General features: G+C 38.5%; 1 protein-coding gene across 1 annotated transcript in view; it reads left to right on the top strand.

Moving 5' to 3' along the window:
* Positions 1–25,577, top strand: part of MAPK1 (mitogen-activated protein kinase 1) — a 59,949-nt gene that overhangs the window by 13,711 nt on the left and 20,661 nt on the right. Inside the window, exons 2-6 of the mRNA XM_087828519.1 lie at positions 16,235–16,417; positions 18,083–18,272; positions 20,717–20,833; positions 24,487–24,601; positions 24,905–25,036. Coding sequence (XP_087684645.1) covers positions 16,235–16,417; positions 18,083–18,272; positions 20,717–20,833; positions 24,487–24,601; positions 24,905–25,036 — 737 coding nt within the window. The remainder of the gene's footprint in view (positions 1–16,234; positions 16,418–18,082; positions 18,273–20,716; positions 20,834–24,486; positions 24,602–24,904; positions 25,037–25,577) is intronic.

The following is a 25,577-nucleotide window of genomic DNA, read 5'->3' as shown; positions in this document are numbered from 1 at the left end:
AGGGCTAGGCCTCAGTTCTCCCCATGGAGGCCTCTCCATAAGCTGTTTGAGTATCCTCACTACACTGTGGCTGGTCAGGCTCTCCCCAGAAAGAGCACCTCTTTATGACCTAGCCTCAGAAGACATGTAGCATTACTTCCACCCCATTTTATTTGGGAGAAGCAAGTCACTAAAACTGGCCTGTATTCCAGGGGGAAGCAAATGAAGCTTTTGGAGATTAGGGAAGTCATCTGCTATATCTCTGTCCTTGTGCCAGTGCTACACTGTCTTGATTACTTGCTTTGAAATATGTTTTGAAATTGGGCAGTATGAATCCTATAACTTTGTTATTTACAGGATTGTTTTTGTTATTCTGGCTCCCTTGAGTCTCCATATGAATTTTAGGATCAATATGTCAGCTTGTACAAAGAAGCCAGCTGGGATTCTGATGGAGGGAGAGTGTGTTGATTAGTTAGATCGATTTAGGGAGTATTGCCGTCTTAACAATATTATATCTCCTGATCCATGAACAAGGGGTATTTTTCCATTTATTTAAATCTTTAAATTTTTTTCATCAATGTCTTACAGGTTTCAGAGTGTTTTATATTTCTTTTGTTAAATTTATTCCTAAGTATTTTATTTATTTTTATGGTATTGTTTTGATTTTGTTTTTGCATTTTTCGTTGGAAATATATACAGTTGATTTTATATATTGTATAATTTGTATGTTGATCTTGTATTCTGCTACCTTGTTGTATTTGTTTATTAATTCTAGTAGTTCTTTATTATAATCCTTACAATTTCCTATATACAAGATTGTTACTTACAAATAGAGATAATTTTACTGCATCTTTCCCACTGTGCGTGCCTTTTTTCCTCTCCTTTCCTAATTGCCCTGGCTAGAACCTCTAGTATAATATTGAAGAGAAATGTTGGGAAATGAGACATCCTTATCTTATTCCTGATCTTAGAGGCCTCCTAAATTACTATGGATTTGTACAGTATTTCTTTTCATTTAAAATAATTATTATTTAAAATCATATTTTTATTTTTCTGAAGTTGAATTAGCCAGTTTTATGGTGAAAGGTTTTTTTTATCCTTACCCAAGGATATGTTTATTGAGTTGAGAGAGAGAGAAACATTTGATTAGTTCCTCCCATATGTGCCCCAACCAGGAATTGAACCGGTAACTTAGGTGTGTACCCTGACTGGGAATTGGACATGGAACTTTTTTTGGTGTATGGGACAATGCTGAGCCACCCAGCTAGGTCTACGATGAAAGATTTTTTAAATCAACAAAACAAGCCTTTTGTTGTAAAACACTTGTTGAAAATACCAGTTTTTGTTATTCTAGCCAATATTTTTTCATTGTTTAATTTAGTCTTGAACTTTCTTGTGCTTTTCTCCAGAATCTGAAAGAGGGAAAGAGAACCTTTTACTCCTCCCTATGGCCAGATTCTCTCAGGAATGATCTGTACTGCTTCCTTTGCTACTGAGCTTGCCTTCTGTGCTCACTGCAGCCAGACTACAGACCCAGCACTTCATTCAGAACTGATGCTCTGATCATTTTTTATGTCTTTCTCAATTTTGATCCTTCTGGATTGGTGGGTTTTTCCTGAAGAGGACCTTCACAGCCTCCCCCGCCCCCCAAATTTTTGGTCTTTCTAGAGATTTGATGTTATAAACCATTTTCTTTTTTAAAAGTTTCATCCACGTTGCTGAAACACAACCGGTTTTCCAAGTATATGACCCTTTGTTTTTAGTTTTTTTGGGCTCTCTCATGTTCAGTGCAATTTCTCTGGATGACCTCATCCAAATTCCTACCTCCTGATGTCTCCTCTCCTAAAACAAACACCAAAAAAAGGGCCAACCCCCCAGTACCCTTCCAGGCACTGACATCGTTCTGTCTGCTCTAGTTTTTCCCACTGTTCTGCCCTTCAGTTTCATCTGCTCTTCTGGACCTGTTCTCAGCAAGGTCTTTTTTTTTCTTTTTTCTTAAACCTATTAAATACTTATACTGTTGTGTCCTGTTTTTCCCCTTTCCATGCATCTGTGAATCCAACATGGAATGTCAATGTAACATTAAATTTTATTAAAAACAGGTAGTTTAGCCTGGCCGGCATGGCTCAGGTTGAACATTGACCTGTGAACAAATGAACAAAAACAGGTAGTTTACATAGCTGTTCCCCATTTGTTGGGCATTTGAATTGCTTCAGTTTTTAACTATTTTTAAGTGATGTAGCTATAAACATTTTTAGTACAAACAGGCTCCCCATCTCACCTCCTTTGAGTAATTTTCTTGGAACCTATTTCTCAAAAATAAGATGACTGGGTTAAAAGTATAACTTATGTAGTATGTCGCCAGATTGTTCTCCAGAAACAGCATTTGAATTTCTTCTGCTACTGTTAATCTTTAAAAGTCCCTCATTGTTCCACCTGTGTCCCTTTTGTTGTTACAACATGGTATTATTCTTTTATTTATAATTGAATAGAAGTAAGGTAGGACCTTATAGTTGCCTTTTTTTTGTTTTATTTGTAAGGCTAAACTTTTTTCTAAGTTTTACTCACTTATATGGTGCTTGAATTGTATTTAAAATAATGGACCATTTATGTACTAGAAGCTGGGTATTGTGTACTTTCTGAAAGCTTTAAAAATATGTGATCAAATTCATTAACTAATTCTTTGCTATGTATTTTATTGCTTCAGAATTGGTAAAATACGCTAAGACTTTTAACCTTTAAATTTAGCTTTTTAACGTGTGGAAATTATTTATCTTATTCCATATTAATAGCTTAGGTTTTATCACTACTTATAAATTGCTTTCTACTTTGTCTAATTTCACATGAGTTTTCATATTAAACATAGATATTTACTTAGTTCTTTCTGGAATCTGGTTGTTCATTGGTCTAGTTATTATTTTTAACTCTGCCTGGTATTTTAAGACTTTTTACTTTTGTTTTCCCCAGAAGTCTACTTTTTAATTTCTTAGGGCTTCTACCTTGAGTCTTTGTTAAATCGCCTACTCTGTGTGTATGTTAAAAACTGTGAGTTCACACTGATAATCTCTGACTCTAATCCAACACTTGCAGTTTATTTTAGCCTTCCTTCTTGCTTGTAATTCGTTCACCAACCTGGCTCTCATCTTCCACTTGTTTACATATTTCTTCAGTCCCATGCTATACATGAAATAGTTTCAGAATTGCTAACCAAATATCCTTGTGAGAAAGAAATTTACTAACTGCATTAGGGATTTATCAGCAGTTTTTTGTGATGTTAGCTTTATAGTATCCAGTTAAAATACTGTTTTCAGAAGTTGCTTAGACTGGTTTCTTCCTCATGCCCTCCAGTATGGTTATGTTATTCTTGTAGTTAGGTTCATTTGTTACTGTTTGTGCTGCATTTTGTATTCTTTCCACATCCTGGTTGGTTTTAATTTTTCATTTAATTTTTTGAGTGTGTGATACATTACTATGATTCTAAGGGGCAGAGCTATACACAAGGTATACTCAGAGAAGTATTACTCCCTCCTCATCCCTACCACCCGTTCCCGTTCTACCCTTCACCCCTTCACTACCCACTCCCTTGTAAGTAGCCAGTCTCTTTAGTTTCTGTTTACCCTTTCTATATTTATGTCATACATATAAGCAGATATATGTATGTATATTTTCTTACAACTCCTTATATGAAAAATAACAATATAAATCTTTTTACCTTTTTTTTTTTCTTTCACTTAGTATATCTTGGAAACCACTCCATAGCAGTTCATTTTTCTCATTCATTTTTTACAGCTGCATAGTACTTCATCATATGGATGTACCATAGCTTATTCAACCTCCCTCCAATGTATGGCCATTTAGGTTGTTTCTAGTATTTTGCAATTACAGATTATGCTGCAGTGAATAACCTTGTGTATATGTATTTTCATGTTATTGGAATTTTTCTTCATAGTAGATTCCTACGGGTGGTATTGCTGGATCAAAAGATAGATGCACAGATATATAATTTTGTTAGGTATTGATATTGTCAAATTACTCTCAAGAAGGATTGTATAATTTTCATTCCCACCAGCAATATATGAGAGTTACTTGCATATATTTTATAACTTCACATACCTATGAATGATTATCAAATTTCGTTCAGGGCCTTTCTTTCCTTATTTATGTCCCCTTCTATCATGATGGTTTGCAGAAAAAAAGAAAACCTGCAGAAACTTTTTTAATGGAAAGAAGTAAAAATAGCTTTTCAGAGCTGCCTGGAGATTTTCTTTCAGGCAGTTTAGAGTTATAATTATATGTTACATTTTTCTACTTCACCTAGTTAATCTGTTATGTAATATATCACCGCTTGCAGGCAAGTTTAACCATTTTCCTTATCTTAGGGAGTCATTTTCCACATGTCTGAGGCAGGTGTTTAATATTTCTGACAGTGAGGCAGTTTATAGAGATTTGAATTGCTTGACTCCTTTACATTTCAGTAATGAGGACAGTCATCTGAGCCTCTCCCCCTTGACCTGTTTGGGTACAGCTTACAAAGGTGTTCAAGGTTCAGCCTTAAGAAGTAGATCATTCATTCTCTTTTCACACTGTAGCTCCTTACCCTCCTGCCCTCTCTCCCCTGTGCCCCCTGACTTGAGACCCTTCACAGTGGTTTTCCCAGTCTACTGGTCTTGTCCAGCCTTGATCTGGATTCTGTCTGCTGACCTCTCCGCTGACCAGATTCTAACTTTCTCTTAATCTCTTCCCTCCCATTGTACATGAACCCAACTTTATTTTGTCTGATCTTGCTCACAGCCTGATGATATATGCTGGAGAAAATAACTTAATTGTCATGATTGCCATCACTGAAAATCTCTGGGTACTAATTTCCACTGGTGTTCAATATGATCTTTTTACTTGTCCTGACTTGTCCTCATTCAGGTCCCTTCCCTACCCCCTTATGTCTGGTTTGCTTTTCCATCCTCTGCCTTCAAATCTGCTCTCCCACACCTCATTTACAGCACATATTTGCCTGTTTCGGGGGAGACAGGTTTTGGCTTATCCTCAGGACTAAGATTTGAATAGTGAGAGCCTTTGAAATGCGTAGGCTACTTTGGGAAGCAGAACATTTTCTGTATCATGATCATTATGATTATTTTATTTTTGTCATCACTGTCTGCCTTCTTCAATTTCTTTCCAGTTGACCTATCAGAATCTGGCTCAATTATGAGGCTAACCTTGGTTCATCAACACCAAGGGAGCATTGCCTGTGGAGGACTATTGTCCCTTGTATGGTGTAGTGGCTGAGAACATGGGTTTTAGAGGTCAGCACACCTGGGTTTGAATCCTGGTTTTGTTAGCTACTAGTTATATAACCATAGACAAGTTAATTGATTCCTCCCCTCTTCCTCAGTTTGTTCATCTATAAAATAAGGGTTTATGCCCGGCCGGGCGTGGCTCAGCGGTTGAGCTTCGGCCTAGGATCCAAGCGATCTGGGTTCGATTCCCGGTCAGGGCACATGCCCGGGTTGCAGGCTCGATCAGTGACTCATCATTGATGTTTCTCTCTCTCTCTCCCTCTCCTTTCCACTCTCTGAAATCAATAAAGATATATTTTTTAAAAAATAATAAAATAAAATAAGGGTTTATGCTTCAAAGGGTTCTGGTGAAGACAGTATGTGAGGATTTTTCTAAAGCTAACACTGTGCTAAGTGTCCAGTAAATAATGGTCATTATGATTAATGAGGTCTCTTCTCACTCTCTACTTCAGCTCCAGAGGCACATGGAGCTGCCTGTGCTGGTACCCTTGAATGCTTGGCATTGGTGAAGACTTGATACTCTTAGTCTATGTTGATTACCTCTAGCTGTTATCATAGCTCACTGCAAGCCAGCCTGACTTGGACCATTCCAAAATTCTTGCCCAGTGAAGGTGGGAGGGAATAACTGAGGAGGAAAGAAATGTAGGGGAATGATCAAAAAGTGAGTAACCCCTTTCCTTCATCAAAGTCTCTCTCCTCATGACAAGTTCAGAGCACAGTCTAATTTCAAAGGTCACTTTTTTTTCTTTTTTTTCTTTTAATTTTAATTTAATTTTTTTTAAAGAGGAGTCATCTTTTTTTTTTTTTTTAATCTTTATTGATTTCAGAGAGAGGAAACGAGAGGGAGAGAGAGAGATAGAAACATCAGTGATAAGTCCTTGATCGAGCCCGCAACCCAGGTATGTGCCCTGACCGGGAATCAAACCCCAATCGCCTGGATCCTAGGTCAACGCTCAACCGCTGAGCCACGCCCGACCGGGCTTTAAGTTTTTTTATACTTAAAAAAATAATAATTTGTGTACTTCAATCCACCAAAAATGTGTGGAACCTTTACTAAGTCACTACAAGTCTTCATCTTTATATGTATGTTTATATCTATGCGTACATATGTATGTACATTCAACTGTGCGTGAGGGTTTTTCCCCATTCTCTTGTATAAATCGTGTTTTGTTTGTTTTATTTTGTACTTCTAATGTTCGGAAGAAGTCTGACAAAATAATGGAACCTTCTCCTTTTTGTAACTTGACCAATGCTATCAGAGCAGACATATAGGGTAGAGCCAAGTTGGGTCTAAAACTCAGACCTCCTGATTTGAGGTCTGATGTTTCTTCCTTTTTAGGGTGATAAATGTAATAAATAATAATAATAAATAAAGTAATACAAAATGGCTATACTGCTTTTGGGGGGAAGGCCTAATATCTTTCAGTTTTGCATCTGCTGTTCTACACTGTTTACAACCCTTGAGATTTCCTCTTTTTTTTTCTTTTTCTTTTTTTAAAAAAAAGCTTTCCTCATTTTTTTGAGCCAAGGAAATGGTTGCTCAGAGATGTTAGGTAACTCAGCGATGTCTCAGTCAGTAAGGGATAAGGGCCAGAATTGCAAATCATCTGACTGTTTGGCCGTGTTTTATTACTTTTGAAGAGGTTAAAAAATGCATATGTAAACAAACAAATTTGTTCAAACTCAGCTGTGTACCTTTTCTAGAGAGGTTGCATACATGTTAATGACATCATATTTTAGCTGTGATATCTGTAGTATATTGGAGTATTGGTTCTTAAGATAATGTAAAATTATGATGGTTTTATAGGTAAAATGACTTTAGCTTTTTATTTGCTCATTTAATCATTTGCACCCTCTTAAAACTTTGCACTGGCTTTCTTGGCTAGTAAATTATGAGAGAACTAAGCTAAAATAAGGAATATATTTTCTTTTAAAACAGTCATTTGTATTATCTGCCTACTTATTTTTAGAACATTAATTTAGATCAGTCTAACTTAGCATCTGAAGACAAGTTAATTTTTATCTGTGAAACGAAGTACTGTAGTTTTATGTTCAGATAATTAAAGTTCACCAAAATGGGTAGCTTAGAGAACAGCTTAATAGCTTTCTCTAAAAATAACCCATTCACAGCTGATAGGTAGCATTTTAGTTGCTTAACACCGGGTACAGTATGTGTTGTTTGTGCATGATAAGATAGCTACTTTACTTAGACACAATTTATTTTTCACAAATATTATTGAGTCTCTGTTATAAAATGACTTTAATGACAGGGGGCTGGAAAGGATAGGAAGAAAATCTGAACATGTCAGAAATTTTATATTTATATGAAAGCCTTAGAAAATGACCGTCAAAGGCAAGGCATTTATTCTAATGATCCTGCCATTGCTCAAAACCAGTTTGTAACATTTCCTTTGCAGTTGCCTTCAATATGAGTATACAGGGTGGAGGCAAAAGTAGGTTTACAGTTCATCGTATGGAAAATAAAATTATTAATAAGTAATACTGTTTAAATCATTAAAGAAAATTAACCATAATTTTATAGCACAGCTCAGTTTTTTAAAATCACCTTTTGAGGTATAGTTTATGTACAGTAGAATAACACCTTTTCTATGTGCACTGTTCAGTGGATCTTGGCAAATGTATATACTTGTGTAACCACTACCACAGTGAAGATACAGAACATTACATAACCCCAGAAAGCTTCTTGTGCCCCTTTGCAGTCAGTCTTCACCTCAGGTAACCATAGATCAGCTGTCACTGTAGATCAGCTTCAACTTTTCTAGAATTAAATATAAATGGGATTTTTAAAGTCTGTACCCTTTTTGTGTCTGGCTTCTTTCACTTAGCTTAGCAGCTTTTCAGATTCATCCTTGTTGCATATATCAGTAGTTTCCCTTTTGCTGCTGAGTACTCTTCCATTGTATTGATGGCGCACAGTTTGTTTGCCCTCCCTTGTGGATGGATATTTGGATTGTTCCAAGTTTGCAGCTATTATAAATAAAGCTCCTACAAACATTTGTATACATGTCTCTGTGGACATATATTTTCATTTCTTCAATAAACGTCTGGGAATGGAATTGCTGGGTTATATGGTAAGTGTACGTATACCTTTTCAGAAAGTGCCAAACTTTTCCATAGTGGTTGTACTATTTTGCAGTTCCATCTGCAGACTGAGAGTTGAAGCTTTTCTACATCCTCATCAGCACTTCATATGGTCAGGTCTTTTTATTTTAGCTCTTCTCTCATGGGTATGTGGTTTTAGTTTGCATTTCCCTTATGACTCACCAGTCATCTTTTCATGTGTTTATTATCTCACAGAAGTGTCTATAATCTTTTGCCTATTTTTAAATATTGTATTTTCTTATTTTGAAGTTTGTAAGAGTTCTATATATATTCTAAATACATATTGCAAATTTTTCTCTCCTGTCTGCACAGGTCATTTTCAGCCTTGATGGTATTATTGGGCTTGTCCACCCATTTCATTCACAAGATCCCACTCAGCACCTTTCTTTTCCAGTCTTGCTAATTCCTCCTGTCTGCACTGTTATCACTCTTGTAGACTCCAGGGGCTTTAATACTCCCCTCAAAGGTGTGGTTGTTTTTCTTTTTTCAATTATTTTACTGACTTGAGAGTGCTACTGGTTCATAGTGCCCTTGGGCCTGGAATGTTAAATGTCCTGCAGTGGGTGGCATGATTTAACACAATGAACTGACCTGCTTAAAATGCAGGTTATGTGCTTGTTGCTTAGTCCAAGCCACTGTCATCTCTCACTGTTGCAGTGCTTCAGATGGTTTTCTTTTTTTCTTTCCCTTTTTCCTCTTTGCAATCCATTCTTCATATCACAGCTGGAAAAATCATTAATATAAATTGGGCACTTTTAGTCCCCAGCTTAAAGGGAAGTGCATTTAAGATAAATCTTAAATCCTTAGCACAACTGCCAGGTTACTGCCTATTTCTTTGGCCTCATGGTGAGCCATTCTCTCTCTGCTTGGTATACTTCAGCCACATGGCCTTCTTTTGGGTCTACAGAGACTCAGGCCTAACCCCTCCCTGCTCGACAGAATACTTTAACCTTCTCTGCTACCCCTCAAATCTCCTAGATCATAAGTCGATGCTCAGCTGCTGAGCCACACCAGCTGGGAGCGAGTTCTTAATCTTTATTGCCATGGATCTTTTAGGCAGTCAGTGAAATCTATGGCTCCTTCTCATCTCAGGTTAATGTTTTTAAATGGATAAAATAAATTATGCACAATTACCAAGGAAATCAGTTATATAGAAATACTGCTTTTTAAATATGGAGAAAATACATCTTTAATGTATGTGTTTCTTTATTAATACCTTAAGTAGCAAGATCAATTGTAATTTCAAAGTAGTAAGGAATATAAATATTTTGAGAATTATAACTATAGTCTTCTCACTAGTCTTAACTATTTCTGGTTTTAACCTCCATCAGTCTACAGAAATGCCTATATTCTGATAGTGTCATTCTCATGGTCCAAGGATTCTTTCGATTATCAGAACAAAGTATTGATTTCTCAGCTTTCTCAGCCTGGTGTCACCTTTTTTGCTTTTCTCCTGGATGGGTTCTAAACTCCAGCCATATTGAATAACCTAGCACTTGTACTCGGCCTTCCATGCTTTAACTCCTGCGGCTCTCCTTTCTACGGGTCTTTCTCATTGACTGCCTGTTTTTAAACCTTACCTGCTTTTGAAGCTACCATTAAAATACCACCTTCTGAAAGAGTTCCACAGGTATTAACACAGAGCAGCGCTTGATGCTCAATAAATTATAGCTCTTATTAAATAATAATCATAAGACTTCTTTTTATTATTACCACCACTTAGTTCTCAATAGTAAACTATAAACATTTTGAGTGATGTACATATAGGAAACAAGGCAAAATGTATCAATAAGTGTAAGCAAACATAGTACACAGTGAATACATAAATGATTAATGTTTAGAAAATTGTTTTGATCTCGATTTGAATGTTTATTCATTTTATATCAGCACAATGAGGAAATAATTTAATAGATCTGTACATTTCTGATCCTTAGTCATCACAAAAACCACCAATAATCCTTAGGTATGATAGATTTAGAATGCTATCAATCATTTATTATAAAACAAAACCCTCAAGCTCCTAAGAATTCTAAGTTTTTTATATTTTAATTGTTACTGAGTACTTACCTGCCTCATATATAATATATACCAAAAACAGAAGTCTTGACATGGGGGAAACAAAACTTGAAAGTTCAACATCAACTGTGTTAATTGTTGTTGCTTTTTACAATGTAGTAAGTAAGACCTTGAAAGGAGGAGATGTGATCAGGAGTAGACAGTATTAAAAGTTCTCAATATAAGCCCAGATGGCATGGCTCAGTGGTTGAGTGTCAGCGCAGGAACCAAGAGGTCGCAGTTGAATTCCGGGTCAGGGCACATGCCTGAGTTGGAGGCTTGATCCCTAGTAGGTGGCATGCAGGAGACAGCTGATTGATGATGTTTCTCTCTCACCAATATTTCTATCTATCCTTTTCCCTTCCTCTCTCTTCCTCTCTAAAAATCAATTAAAAAAATTTTTTTTTAAAGTTTGCAGTATAAGCAAGCCAGCTGTATGGAGCAGCTCCTCAAACCAAGCACTGAGAGCTTGTGTAAGAATGCAGTAGCTGTATTAGAAGTGTAGCTGCAGAAATCAGGTTGACTTCCTGAGCTTGTGTGGGCAGCACCAGCATTGGAGAGGGGTGATAGTGCTGAGCACCCTACTTTCAGGGCCATGGACAGACCCAAATGTACCTAGAATAAGCAAGTACATTCAGGACAGCAGGGGAAATATTAATATGAGACACACTCGAAATACTATCAGTGAAAGGAACTATACCACAAAAAGTGAAAGTATTCAAATGAATAGAAGCTTAAGAGTAAAGTCTAGTTCCTCAATTCTAATAAACAAATAACTAGAAATCCTGAAATTTTGAAATACTGCTTTTTTAAAGTATAAGAATACAGTTTTCATACAGCAGTTTGGAGAAGGCCTTTCTTCCATATTTTTTCTTCTAAACGTGCTGCTGTCAGTCCTGACTGGCAAGCAGTAGTAGATTTGAAATGGCTCTTCTGTTTCTCCAAGTCCAGAATATATAAAAGTATTCCTACCTGTGCAAGTGGGAATCTGAAAATAATTGCTTTCTTTATGAGATGAATATTGTAAGTTTCTAGCCACAACTGTTCTAAGCTAATTCTTAGGCATCAGAATATGGTTTCACTTTGTTATAATGACCATCTCCTTCAGCTGTGAAGTTGCCTATTGCATAGTATTTTTATTTGTTTTAATTTTCACCAGAGGGTATTTTTTCCATTGCTTTTCGGAGAGAGTGGAAGGGAGAGAGGAGAGAGAGAGAAACATTGATGTGAGAGAGACACATTGATTGGTTGCCTCCTGCACTTGCCCCAACCAGAGCCAGGGATTGAGCTTGTAACTGAGGTATGTTCCCTTGTGCGGATTCAAACCCAGGACCCTTAAGTCTGCAGGCCGACACTCTAACCACTGAGCCAAACCCATTAGGGCTCTACTGCTTAGTTTTAAAACCAGTGTTGAGCCCAGCCAGTGTGGCTTAATGGTCGAGCATCGGCCCAATGAATCAAGAGGTCACTGGTTCGATTCCCAGTCAGGACACATGCATGGTTGTGGGCAGATATTCCAGGCTCAGTACACACCCTGCAAGTGCTGGCCCTTGGTTACCCCTTGTGCACACATTGGAGGAACATTCTGCTGTCAGCAGAGCCATCATGCAGGAGGCACACACCTCCTTGGGAGCGGACTCAGGAAATGGGGATTCTGGAGCTCCTGATGGGCGTGTTCCCTGGACCCCATAAACCTCATGAGGAGGGGCATGGCTGGCTGAGGGCCAATCATTCTCATAGATGTTCTGCTCATTTTCCTCTTACCTTTCTTTATAGCCTTGCTCCTCTTTTGAAAGCCTGCTCGTCCTTAATCCTCTTCTTAAAACCCTTATTTGGACTGTATCTACCCAGCTTCTTCTGTGTTTCAGATGTGGTTTAGTATGATAAAGGCAGTATGTATGTTATCTGTTCCTGTCGTCTTTCCTCATTAAAGTGCAAGCTTCTTAAGAGCAGGATTATTGTGTGTTTTTGCCACCAGTCCTAACATGAAGTCTCACAAATGGGAAGTGTTTGACAAGTGAGGTTTGAATCTACCGCAACTCTGGCATCGCTCTCATGTTGTTGTGGTAACCCTATCACAACAGGAAATGAAGTTAGTTTAGGATGACTTGTTCATAATTGACTCATTCTGGTTTCCCTTTCTTCCCTAAGTGATCACAAAACATCTGTTAAATAATATACTCCAGAATTTTGTGGTCTTCTACTTCCACATTTCTGGAATCTGTCTGTTCCCACCCACCCAAGCCCAGGAATAAACCATGCATCCAAGGAACCCAAGGTTCCTTTTTTTTTCCAAAATGCTCTCTGAGCCCACCAGTGAGGCTCAGGAGTTGAACGTTGACCTAGGATCCAGGAGATCGTGGTTCGATTCCTGGTCAGGGCACATGCCCAGGTTGTGTGCTTGACCCCCAGTAGGGGGCATGCAGGAGGCTGCAGATCGATGACACTCTTATCATTGATGTTTCTCTCTCTCTCCCCCCCTTCCTCTCTCTAAAATCAATAAAGACATATTTAAAAGAAAAAAATTGTTAAGATGGATGTCAAAGACTTTACTTCCTATTTCTTCTAGAGGTTTTATAGTTTCAGGTCTTACATTTAAGTCTTTAAACACATTTTGAGTTCATTTTTGTATATGGTGTGAGAAAGTGGTCCCGCAGTTCCCCTCCCACTTGGCAGATATGCTAGGGTTAGTAAATGGATGCCCTTTCAGTATAGTCTAAGTGTCTTTTAAACCACTGTTTCTCATTGTGCCCCAGGACAGGCAAGTCTACACACAGGCCGTTTAGTGATCCCTTCTTACTGCAGGTCAGTGCTTTGGGAGTGTGGTTCCCATGGTACCTTGTTTCTGTCTCTCCTACCTATTCCTGTGTGGTCTCTCTCTGGTTTGTTGTACAGAAACTGTCCAGTTAGCCCTCATTTCTTCTTCGGGCTAATTGTTTTGCCGGTAGGTGTAAATTTGATGTGGGAAGAGGTGAGTCAAGGGTCTTTCTATGTTGCCATTTTGGACTGGAAGTCTTTATTTTATTTCTTTCCAATGATTATTCACCTTACAGGGATGAATTAGGAAACTCTTCATTCTCCTAACCTTGAGCACTTTATTTAACCTTGAATTTTTATTTTTGAAAAGAGCAAGTTTATCAGCTACAAGAAAAATATGAATATCTAAAATTAATCCACCCAAAGACTGTGTAGTCACAGATTGGATTAAGATCCCAAATTGCAGCCGTGAGTTGTTTATAGAACTCACAAAAAAAGCTGTAGCATAGCAATAGTTGAGAAGACAGATGAGCAAAGATCAAGTTCTTAGAGGGGAAAAAAGGAAAACGGGGTTGGCAGTACCAAAGTAATTTTAAAACTAACACTATTAAGAGACACCAAATAACCCATGGTAAAAGGTATACCAATAAAATATATTTGTCAAGTATCAGAACAGTAAATATATAAAACAAAACAGAAATCCAAGGAGAAATAAGCAAATAGAGTTATTATGGAAGAGCGTAAGCTCTTTGTGATTTGTTCTACAGCAGATTGTGTAAGCCAAAAAGGCAGCAGAATGGAGTAGTAGAACAGATAGGAACAGACCCAGTTTCATAGATAGGGTCATACCTTCTTTCCAAGTGGGCATTAATGAGAATGATCTCATGCCTTCTCACTTAAAGCAGGTCTGTTGTTTTTTTTATTTCATCACTGGGTATTGATATAATTGGAAGGACACACTGACCATAAAGCCCTCCTGCAACAGTCTTGTTCTTGAAAGCAAATTTATGGTCATGGTCATGTCTGACTACTGTGTTTCGGTAAAAGTAGAATTTTATAGTGTTGAGTTTAAAACAATATTTTACAACTATTTTAACCTATGTTCCCTTTTGTGGAACTTGTGGTCTTTCTATAATTTGAATTACCCAAAAAGTTTTAATTTCTAAAAAGATTTATTCCCAATATTGAACAAGCTTGCTTAACATATCTCTTTGCCTGCCTACCTGCAAATCAGTGGTTTAGATCTTCATTCAGCAAAACCAAGGCAAAATAAGATTTGAGTAATGATTCTTGTATTTAGGAAATATATTTCATTTTGAGATATTGAGGGTACCTGTGTCCACTATATTAATGGTATGTGGAAGAATTGAAGCCAAGTAAGATAAGGCCCCTCCTACAGCATAGTTGTGATAGAGTCAGACAAATGCATCAAATAATTCTCAGAATAAGTAGCCTGATAGCCCTAGCTGGTTTGGTTCAGTGGTTAGAGCATCAGCCCTAGGACTAAAGGGTCCAGGGTTCGATTCCAGCCAAGGACATACCTCAGTTGTACGCTCGATCCAACTGGAGCCGGTGCAGGAGGCAACCAATCAATGTGTTTCTCCCCCTCCCTCCCCCTCCCTTTCCCTCCCTTCCACTCTCTCTAAAAAGCAATGGAAAAAATATCCTCAGGTGAAGATTAAAAAAAAATAATAAGTAGATTGATAAATATCATTATAGAAGCACAAACTTGAAATAAACTTATTTTACTGTTTTCTATTTCTAGCACTAACCCTGAGGAAACAAGAAGTAATGTCTTATTGCCTGTCAGCGTTATTTCAGTGCTTCAGTCAGTGGACCAGATGTTGATATTTATTCATATGAAAAGCTCTTACAAAAAAGATTCAATAGAATACTGCTCATACAGATAGTAATAATATTCAAGATTCAGCCAGGCCAGTGTGGCTCAGTGGCTGAGCATGGACCGATGAACCAGGAGGTCACAGGTTCAGTTCCCGGTCAGAGCATATGCCTGGGCTGCAGGCTCAATCCCCAGTAGGGGGCATACAGGAGGCATCCGATCAATGACTTTAATCATTGATGTCTCTATCTCTCCCTCTCCCTTCCTCTTTCTGAAATCAATAGAAATGTATTTAAAAATATATATATTCAAGATTCAAGTTGATCATAAAATTAAAGATATAGTTATTATTGCTTCTGCTGGATTTCTATTTAGATCAGACCTTAATGACAACTTGCAAAGAACTGGGCCTTTGTTGGGGCTTAAAAATATTTTTTTGAAGAATACTTTATAAGTTTTGCTATAAGACTACCCACACATCTGAGTTAAATTTCTTCCAGGGGGCTGGGTGTAGCCCAATGGTTGAGCATCAACCCGTGAACCAAGAGGTCACCAGTTTGATTCCCAGTCAGGGCACATGTGCAGGTTGCAGGCTTGATCCCCAGGAGGCAGCTGATGGATGTTTCTCTCCTTCTCCCTTATTTTCTCTCTAAAATCAATAAAAACTTTTTTTTTTAAATTTCTTCTGGCGGGGGGGCAGAAAGAGTCAATTTGCAAGTAAGACAAAATTGATAAAAAGCATTCAAGGTGTGTCCTCTTGGTTCCATTTTTGTCAGAGATGAAATTGTGGTTGATAGTCATGTGAATGTTTGCTGAGTCAGAGGAATCTGATACAACAGTAGGAAGCTGTTTTGAAGGCAGAAATGATTGCTCTCACCAGAATGCAGTTGCTGTTAAAAACAGTGGGAAAGTGTGTGTGCATTTGTGAGTGTGTGAGAGAGAAACCTATGTTGCCAAGTTTATAAAAATGGGCATCCACAGTTACCAGGGCCAGGCCCTCTGCTACCTTGTTCCAGCTGCATCTTCCCTATGTGTGCTGCCTTCACATGTATTAAACAAGTATTTAACCAGAGTGCTAAACACTTAATACTTTACCAGTTTTCAGTCTTTCTACCAAGATATTCTGAGAACTATTTTTAATGCCATCTCTTACCCCACCTTTTCCTTTTTTTTTTTTTTTTTTAAGCTCTGCTTATGATAATGTCAACAAAGTTCGAGTAGCTATCAAGAAAATCAGTCCTTTTGAGCACCAGACCTACTGCCAGAGAACCCTGAGGGAGATAAAAATCTTACTGCGCTTCAGACATGAGAACATCATTGGAATCAATGATATTATTCGAGCACCAACCATCGAGCAAATGAAAGATGTGTATCCTTTGCAGACAGCAGGCTCCACTGCTTGGTCACCTTGTTGAGTAAATGTAATTTGAAATGCCCTGGACTTATCAGAGTAAAGGAAAAATATATAAAGCACATTTAAGGGGAAATTGTAATATGTTAGCCACTTACTATAATTCTTGCATTATATAAAACTTTTCCCTGATTCATTTTATCAGTTCTATTTTTAGTGTCTCTTCAACAAATCCACTTTTTCGTCAATTTCAGTAAAAATTTCCTTTAAGTGTAGTTATGGAAAGTCCCGGTTAATGCCATTTCCAGTTATGCTTTCTTTATTCAAGGTGTGGTTTGTTATGATGGTGAGACAGAAAAGAAAGAGTTGTAGACTAAGAAAGAGGGTACCCTGGATATCACCTGGTCAAATCCAGGCCATCCTAATCTTAGACAAAGTCATTTTACCTTTAGGTCTGTTTTCTCATCTTTAAAATTAAGGTACTAGCCCTCAGAATCTTTAAGGCGACTCACCTCTGAAATTATGTTACTAACTATATGACCAATATTTAGAAATCTGGACTAAGGAGGTACAGAGGATGCTACCTGGGTAAAGACTACATTTGAAAGATAAAGACATTAAATATACTGAAGAGGATCTGCCAGAAAAAGTTGTAGTTTTGGATAGTGCAGGATTCCTACCTCTTTGCTTATTTTGCATTGTACCCCTCCAGGGAAAGGTAGCTCACTATCTCTTCTTTCCATATTTAAATAGCTCTGTTACTAAGTTGTAGTGATATTTTAAGTGAAATACCTCCTGCCCCTACCACCTGTTGTCCTGCTTTACCTTTTGCCATAAAAGTAAAATCTCTTTTAGGTGACAAGTTTGTAATCCCGTACTGTGTTTCATCTAGCATGAATCTGTAAGAGACATACATTAATATTAACACAGAAATGAATAAAAGAAATGCAAAAAAATTGCTAATGAAATAGTATTATGGTAAAGTTAAAAGCTAAAGGCTTTTATAACTTAATTTCTATAAAGAAGTTAGCCATAGCTAAAATACTAGATGCTTAGATACATGGCAGGAAAGCAAGAGGAGCAAAACTAGCATGAGCTCCTTCTTGGTATGAATTCCTCATAGTCTTATTTACTTAGGATCTTAACATTAATTGAAGAGTCAAGCAGATAGACTGAGGGTTGAATTTAATAGCAACGTGTTTTAGGCCTGTATTTCCAAAAGTTTTATAGTTGATTTTTGAGGAGAAGAAGAGAACAAGAAGTGAGAGCAGTGACATTACAAGTTGTTGCTGGGCCAAAGAAAGGAGGGAGTGTATGGTGCTTGATGGTCACCACACTTGCCCAGCTCTTCCCAACAAGGCTTGGAGACGCCTTTTGATGGTGGACAGCTTGGTGACCAAGAAGGTTAGGACTTCAAGATTGGTGAATATTTCCATAACAGCCTGTTTCAGGTCTTAGTCTAGGTCAGTAACGGGTGATTATCAAGTCTCACAGGACCTAAAAAAGAGTTAACTACTTCAGATTCCTTCCATAAAAGGAATACTAAGTTTTCATCAGTTTCTCATTTCCTGCATGGTCCTCATGATGTAATAATGAACCTTTTGGGGAGAGGGTTCATTTGTTTTCAGTGCTTTGCTAACTGTAACCAGCTATTTGGTATGTTACCTTAACCTGTCCAAACAGATATATAGTACAGGACCTCATGGAAACAGATCTCTACAAGCTCTTGAAGACACAACACCTCAGCAACGACCATATCTGCTATTTTCTTTACCAGATCCTCAGAGGGTTAAAATATATCCATTCAGCTAACGTACTGCACCGTGACCTCAAACCTTCCAACCTGCTGCTCAACACCACCTGCGATCTCAAGGTCAGGCAGGGTATTTACATTTTAGGGTGATATATATATTGAAAAAACTTTTACTGGGGCATATTTTTATTTATTGTTACTCATATTTAAAATTATACCAGAAATACGCGAAAACATTTTTATGGCAAAAAAATTCAAGAGTGCTATTTCTCTTCTCTTCTGTCCCATTGCTCCTTCCTCTCCATAGGTAACCACTATAACAGATTGGTGTATTTTCTTCCAAAGTTTTTTCTATGCTGTTACATAATGTATACTTTTATACTTATATATAAAAATAGGATCATGTGCATTATGTGTTAGTTAAAACAATCATCTGTTTCATTGGTGACCCTTTTTCTTTTTAATATGTTTTTATTGATTTTTAGAAAGAGAGGAAGGGAGAGGGAGAAGGGACAGAGAGAGAAACATCGATTGGCTGCTGAATCGATCCCTACTGGGGATTGAGCCCGCAACCCGGGCATGTGCCCTGACCAGGAATCAAACTAGCAACCTCTTGGTGTACAGGTCGACACTCAACCACTGAACAACACTGGCCAGGCAGTGATCTTTTTCTTTAATAAATTTTATAGAAAGAATACTCAGAAAACCTCAGTGACTTTAATACCCAAATAAGATATTCCTGGTAAACAGGGAAACTCTAGATCCTTTGTAGTCCTGAGAATTCTCTTGAAAATGGGCAGCATGTCTGTATATCCATATATGTGTGTGTGTGTATACATATTTCTATTTTAATAGGTAGCAGAGCTAAATGAGTAGGCAAATCTATAGATGTCTTAGATAAGGTGAAGGGGTATGGATTCAGTCTGATAAAAATTCATGTGTATTCAAGAAGACCTAGATATCCTTGGGCAGCCCCCTGGGCTCTGTGCTGGCAGCAGCAGAGGTGGGCAGGGACCTCTTCCCTCAGGTAGCAGGTGTCAGAGCTGATTGTGTGGAGGCCTGGCCTGGCACTTCTAGACCAGCAGCTGTGGAGCGGGCTTCAGACTTGGCATAGGCAACGTGTGTGAGCTGGCAGCAGAGCCGCTATTCAGCAAGGTTGGGTTGGGCGTGCCACAGGCCCTTCTTCCCCTACCTGCTGGTGGCCCAACAGGTGGTGCTGCTGTGCCTGAGCTAGAGTGAGCTCGTTGTGCTGAATGCATCATAGGCCACACTGCCATTGCACACGGTGTCTGTGGCCACTGTAGCCTTTGTGGACTGAATGTGCACCTTCCAAGAACAGGTAGACGAGCTGGGCCACCTGCAGGCCGACTCAGCCAAGTTCCTCTGCCTCAAGGCCATCACACTGTTCATACCCTGTGCCTGTAGCCTCTTAGATGCAGCGCACATGGAGAGCCTTTAAGAGAAAGCGCAGGTGGCCCTCATTGAGTATATGCAGGCCCAGTACCTGTCCCAGCCCCAGTGCTTTCAGCACCTGCTGCTCTGGCTTCCTACCTTGTGCACTGTCCCCATCTCATCTCCTGCGTCTGGTGGATAAGAAGCTCATCTGAAACATGCTGCTGTTTGCAAGGAAGTACCTTCAGCTGGCCCTACAGCGCTGGCCAGTGACAGGACACTGGGGCACTGTGGCCTGGTCTACAGAACTCAAGGGACACAGCTGCTTGGGCCTCAAGGGCATTCCCCAGACCAAGGACGCCAGCCTCTCTCCTCAGGCTCCTTTTTTTTTAAAAACTGTGAAATATTTGTCTTTTCTTTTTTTTCCTTTTTTTTAAATCCTCACCTGAGGATATTTTCTCCATTGCTTTCCAGAGAGAGTGGAAGGGAGAGAGAAAGAGAGAGAGAGATGACTTTGTGAGAGAAACACATCAATTGGTTGCCTCCCACACATGCCCCAAATGGGGGCCCAGGGATCAAGCCTGCAACCAAGGTACGTACCCTTGACTAGAATCAAACCCTCGACCCTTCAGTCCACTGGCCGATGCTCTAACCACTGAGCAAAACCCACTAGGGCATCTTTTCTATTTTTTAAATGGTCATGAAACCAAAAGATGATCGTGCAGGCTTATGCCTTGTCCTCCCCAGAACCCCTGGCCAAGATGGGAGAGACTGAAGTTTTAATCCTGGGACAGTCTTGATCCTCAGCATCCCAGGAACTCCTGGGAAGGTAGGGTTGGCTTCCCTAGTGTTATGGACAAAAGCCTGGCATCTGGACTGGAGGGGTAGCCATAGCTGGGAAAGAGTTGAGATAGCTCCTATGGACATCTGATCCACGTTGGACACTATGTGATGAATGAATCAAGGCCAGTAATAAAGGTGTCTTCTACCTTCTTTCAGGTTGTTGTGAAGATTAAGAATGAGTATATAGAATTCCCAGCAAAGTACCTGCCATATAGTAATAGTAGCAACTACGTATTACCATCATTATTGCTATTGTCTTTTTTATTTTTATGATGTTTTGATGTTAAATTGGTTAGAATCTCTAAGGTGTCCATTTTTTTCTCTCTTAGATCTGTGATTTTGGCTTGGCCCGCGTTGCAGATCCAGACCATGATCATACAGGGTTCCTGACAGAGTATGTAGCCACACGTTGGTACAGGGCTCCAGAAATTATGTTGAATTCCAAGGTAAGGAGCAAGTTTGCATAAAAAGAAAACCAGGAAGCAAAAGAACTTTGGACATATGTTACAGTAAGCCTCCCTCTCAGTAAGCCTATTTCCACTTGGGTTCAGCCTTGGCCTGTATGACCAGAACCAAGGTGCTATCATAATCTCCTGTTGAGCATTGAACTCTAGGCCCTGGGTTTTGGCCTCTCCACCTCAGCTGGAATAGTGCTGACGTGTTACACAGTTGGAGGGCATGCCTCTCTGGTCACCGTTGAAATAAATGGTCTTTGTCCTTGCACAGCTCTGCTGAAGTTCTACCTGTAGCAGCTTTTACACCTGCTGCTGGCACTGCTGGGTGCAGGCTGGGTTGGTGTTAGAGGTTATCCAGTAAGGTGTCTTTCTGTGAACATGGACCAGAGCTGTTCTGTAAAGGTCAGATTTAGCTGATAATAAGAATGTCTCTTCAGCAAAATTATTATATAATTTGGAAAAAACATAGATGTGGAAAGAATAGGAATTACTCTGGATTATTTCAAAATTATATGATAATCCTGCTTCCAAATGACATGTGTTCCTCTGATATCCAAGTGGCTGTGAAGAGTTCGCAGGCAAACTTTTCTAATAAGGTCTGGGTCAGAAAAAAATTAAGTTAAATAATTTTTTAAAAGTGTGTGTGTGTGTATGTGTATGTGTATGTGTATGTGATGTGTATGCCCGGCTGGCATTGCTCAGTGGTTGAGCTTCGACCTATGAACCAGGAGATCACGATTTGATTCCCAGTCAGGGTACATCCCAGGTTGCAGGCTGGATCCCCAGTTAGGGGGCTTGCAGGAAACAACTGATCAATGACTCTCATCATTGATATTTCTATCTCTTCCTTTCCCTTCCTCTCTTTGAAATCAATTTTAAAAAACCATTAATAAGTGTATAAAAGCAAGAAAAAGTGAAGTATATCTTTGTTAGGCTTATGAAACAGGTGGCAAGCATTGGGCCTCTGGACCACCCTTGGAGAGCTCTCCTGGATAGACCTCCTGCATACCCTTCACCCCAGATCCAAACTCACCAAGCCTTTATCCTTTATCACATTTGCTTTTTCATTCTCTGTGTTTTTTTCTGAGTCATTTAAGAATAATTTGTAGATGTGCTCCTTTGCCGCTTAGAAACAGTGGTTCTGATGTTTCCTGAGGATACTTGGCAATGTTTAGAGACATTTTTGGTTTTCACAACTGAGAGGGGAGTGCTACTGGCGTTGAGTGGTTAGCTGTCAGGGATGCTGCTTAACATCCTACAATGCACAGGACAGCCCTCATAACAACTAAATCTTTCCAGCCCAAAATGTCAATAATGCCAAGAGTGAGAAACCCTGCCTTAGAAGAAGGATATTCTCTAAAATGACCATAGTACAGTAATCAAAAGTAGGAAATGTAACACTAAATACAATATCTAACGCACAGTTTATATTCAGATTTTGGATATTTTTCCAATATAACCTTTATACCTTTTTTCTCCCCTGATCTAAGCTCACATAATTGCAGTTTCTTTAGTCTCCTTTAATCTGAAATAGTTCCTCAGCCTTTCTTGACCTTGACATTTTTTGAAGGGTGTAAGTCAGCTATTTTGTAGAATGAACCTGTTTTATGTCATGTATTTTGGGCATGAAGACCAGAAAAACAATGTTTTCTTCTCAGTGCATCATATCAGGGGCACATCTGGTTTATGTGAGTATTAGTGGAGTACATGTTGATCTTTTGGTTAAGATGGTGTCCTCCAAGTCTCCACCATAATTATGATTAATTATAGTAATTATTATGTTAATAATTAATAGGAATTTGTGGAGAAATACTTTAAGACTGTGTAACTTATCTTCTTCAGCAAACTTGCACCCACTAGTTGTACTATCCATTGGTGATTTTATAACTCTGTTGGTCTTTGTTTTAGTTATCTTCATTAATTCATGGTTATTTATTCATTGGCTTATAATCTATATCTACCATTCAGTCCATACCTGCCATTCTGTATTTTGATGCTCAGACTGTCCCAGATTTTCCAGTAGGAGCCACTTTTGACATGTCCCCATTGTACTTCTTTGCTTTTTGGCACTAGATGTTCCAGGTTTACCTTACAGTACTTTCCCTGTCCCAGACTTGGAGCAGTCATTTCTCCAGGGAGCCCTGGTTCCTTTTAGTTAGTTATTTTTTGTGTTTTAAATGTTCTTCTTGCCCTGGCCCGTGTTGCTCAGTTGGTAGGAGCATTGTCCCATACACCAAAAGGTGGCAGGTTCGATTATTGGTCAGGGCACATCCCAGATTGCAGGCTTGATCCCCAGCAGAAGCAATTGATTGATGTTTCTCTCCTACATCCATGTCTGTCTGTCTGTCTGCCTCTCTCTTTCTCTCTCTCCCCCTTTCTCTAAAATAAATTTTTTTTTAAAAAATTTAAAAATCTGACTTCCAATAATAATACAGTGATCCATACAACTGTATTTAAAAGGGCATTTAAAATATATATATATCTTTATTGATTTCAGAGAGAGGAAGGGAGAAGGGGAGAGAGAGAGAGAGAGAGAGAGAGAGAGAGAGAGAGAGAGAAACATCAGTGATGAGAGAGTTATTGATTGGTTGCATCCTGCATGCCCCCGAATGGGGATCGAGCTCACAACCTGGGCATGTGCCCTGACTGGGAATCAAACCTTGATTTCCTGGATACTAGGTCGATGCTCAAACCCCTGAGCCATGCCTGGCTGAGCTAAAAGGGACTTTTTTTTTTTTTTAAAGTTGTTCTTTATATAGTTTTGGCCCAAAACAAAAGTTATTTTGGATTACAAGAATTTCGGAAAGAATTATTTTGAAATTCAAGCCTATTTTATCATAGCCATATATCTATTCATTAATTCTTTAATTGATTTTCCCTAAAAAATGTTGCTATGTTTCCCTAAACTTTTATATTTAGCTGAATTCTTTTTCTGTTTTTTAAATTTCTTCATTTATCACTATGTCTAGCATTTTCCATAAAATTCAGCTTTATACCCTTTCGAGAAACTTTTTTTGCACTTGTATGATTTAAACAAATAATTCTTCCATATTTTTTCATAGAATTCCTTTGAAAGAAAAATCATGCCTGAAAAATGAATAGAAGACAAGAAATAGGAATTGTTAAGTTAGGATGGAGCCAGCACACACTTTTTTTCTTGCAGAAATCAAAGGTTTTCAGCTTGACTTTTTTGTAAATGATTTGCAAAATAGATAAAACATACTCTGGAAGTGTAATAGTATTCCTTCTGACGTGGTTTCCAGGTTTCCAAAATGAGTGAGTGGATCCACAGATGTTCTAAAGCAATGGGGGTGTGACTGTTTTTCTTGTTTCTAGCTTCAACTTCTAAGGATTCTAATTCTCTCAAATTACATGAAAAAAAGGAATGAAGTATACCTTGGCATTTAATAAAAAGTTAATCAACTTTGAAGAGAAATAAAATTAAGTAGTCTTGGTTTTTCAACATTCTCTAAGAAAGCCAAATTATTATTGGTTTCTTCATCTCTTTTCATTTATTTCTGAATTATAGAGCCAAAGGAGAAGCTAAAACTCCTGACAGCCATGTGCCTGTCACGTTAGGAAGATCTCATTGTGACATGTAATACCAGATATCATTCTCAGCCTTTTCTCCCTTTCTACTGCAGGGCTATACCAAGTCCATTGATATTTGGTCTGTAGGCTGCATTCTGGCAGAGATGCTGTCCAATAGGCCCATCTTCCCAGGGAAGCATTATCTCGACCAGCTGAACCACATTCTGGGTAAGGTTCCCGAGCACAGTAGGGGATGGATTTACTCACTTCATCTGCCCACAGCTATATCAGTCATTTCATTAAATTAAGAGTTTTAACAACTCTTTAACCTATGACAGTCTTGAGTTTTTAACCTTCCTTGACTTAAAGTGATAAGGACCCTTATAAAAAACTTTTAATAAAGAAAGGTAAACATTGGGAGGTTGTGTGAGAGGATGTTAATTATCAAGGTCGATTCTGCCCTACAGCTGATGGTGTGTGGTCAGTTTACTTTGGTCTTGATAATTAACAGCTAATTATTTTATCTGATAGGTATTCTTGGATCTCCATCACAGGAAGACCTGAACTGCATAATCAATTTAAAAGCTAGAAACTATTTGCTCTCTCTCCCACACAAAAATAAGGTGCCATGGAACAGGCTCTTCCCAAATGCTGACTCCAAAGGTAAATATTATTTTGATTATTTTTCTTAGGTTTAGCTTCTTGTTTTTGTGTTTGTTTTGTTTGTTAAATCATTAGGTCACTAGCCTGAAAAGTTAGCCTTTGGCTGTTGGATAATGCCTATTTATTGCTCTCTTCCCTTTTTATTTGGGAGCAGTGGCAATAGGTTAAGAGAGTCTGGGAGTGACTGTCTAGTTTTCTGCCTTTTAGTTTCTTTGCTACTTTTAAACTTGGATTACATTCACTTTTTTAGGGTTCAGAAAGTCTAGGATCCTGCAAGACAAATTATGTCTTTTTTCATCTCATTTGATTATTTTTATAGTCAGGTTTATTGAACAATAATTTATGTAAAGTAAAATTCACCCTTTTTAGTTGTGCAAGTCTTTGAATTTTGGCAAATGTATACAGTCATGTAATTACCACCACAATTGAGATAATGGAGTATTTCCATCAACCCCAAAAGTTGCCTCATGCTCCTTTGTAATCACTTCCCTCCCCTAGTCCTTGGCAATTTCTGATTTGATTTCTGTCCCTATAGTTTTGC

Source organism: Miniopterus natalensis, chromosome 20, assembly GCF_054644295.1.
Source record: "Miniopterus natalensis isolate mMinNat1 chromosome 20, mMinNat1.hap1, whole genome shotgun sequence".
In the NCBI taxonomy this organism is placed as follows: domain Eukaryota; kingdom Metazoa; phylum Chordata; class Mammalia; order Chiroptera; family Miniopteridae; genus Miniopterus; species Miniopterus natalensis.
Note: the sequence above shows the minus strand (reverse complement) of the source record. Positions and strands in the feature narration are given on the sequence as shown.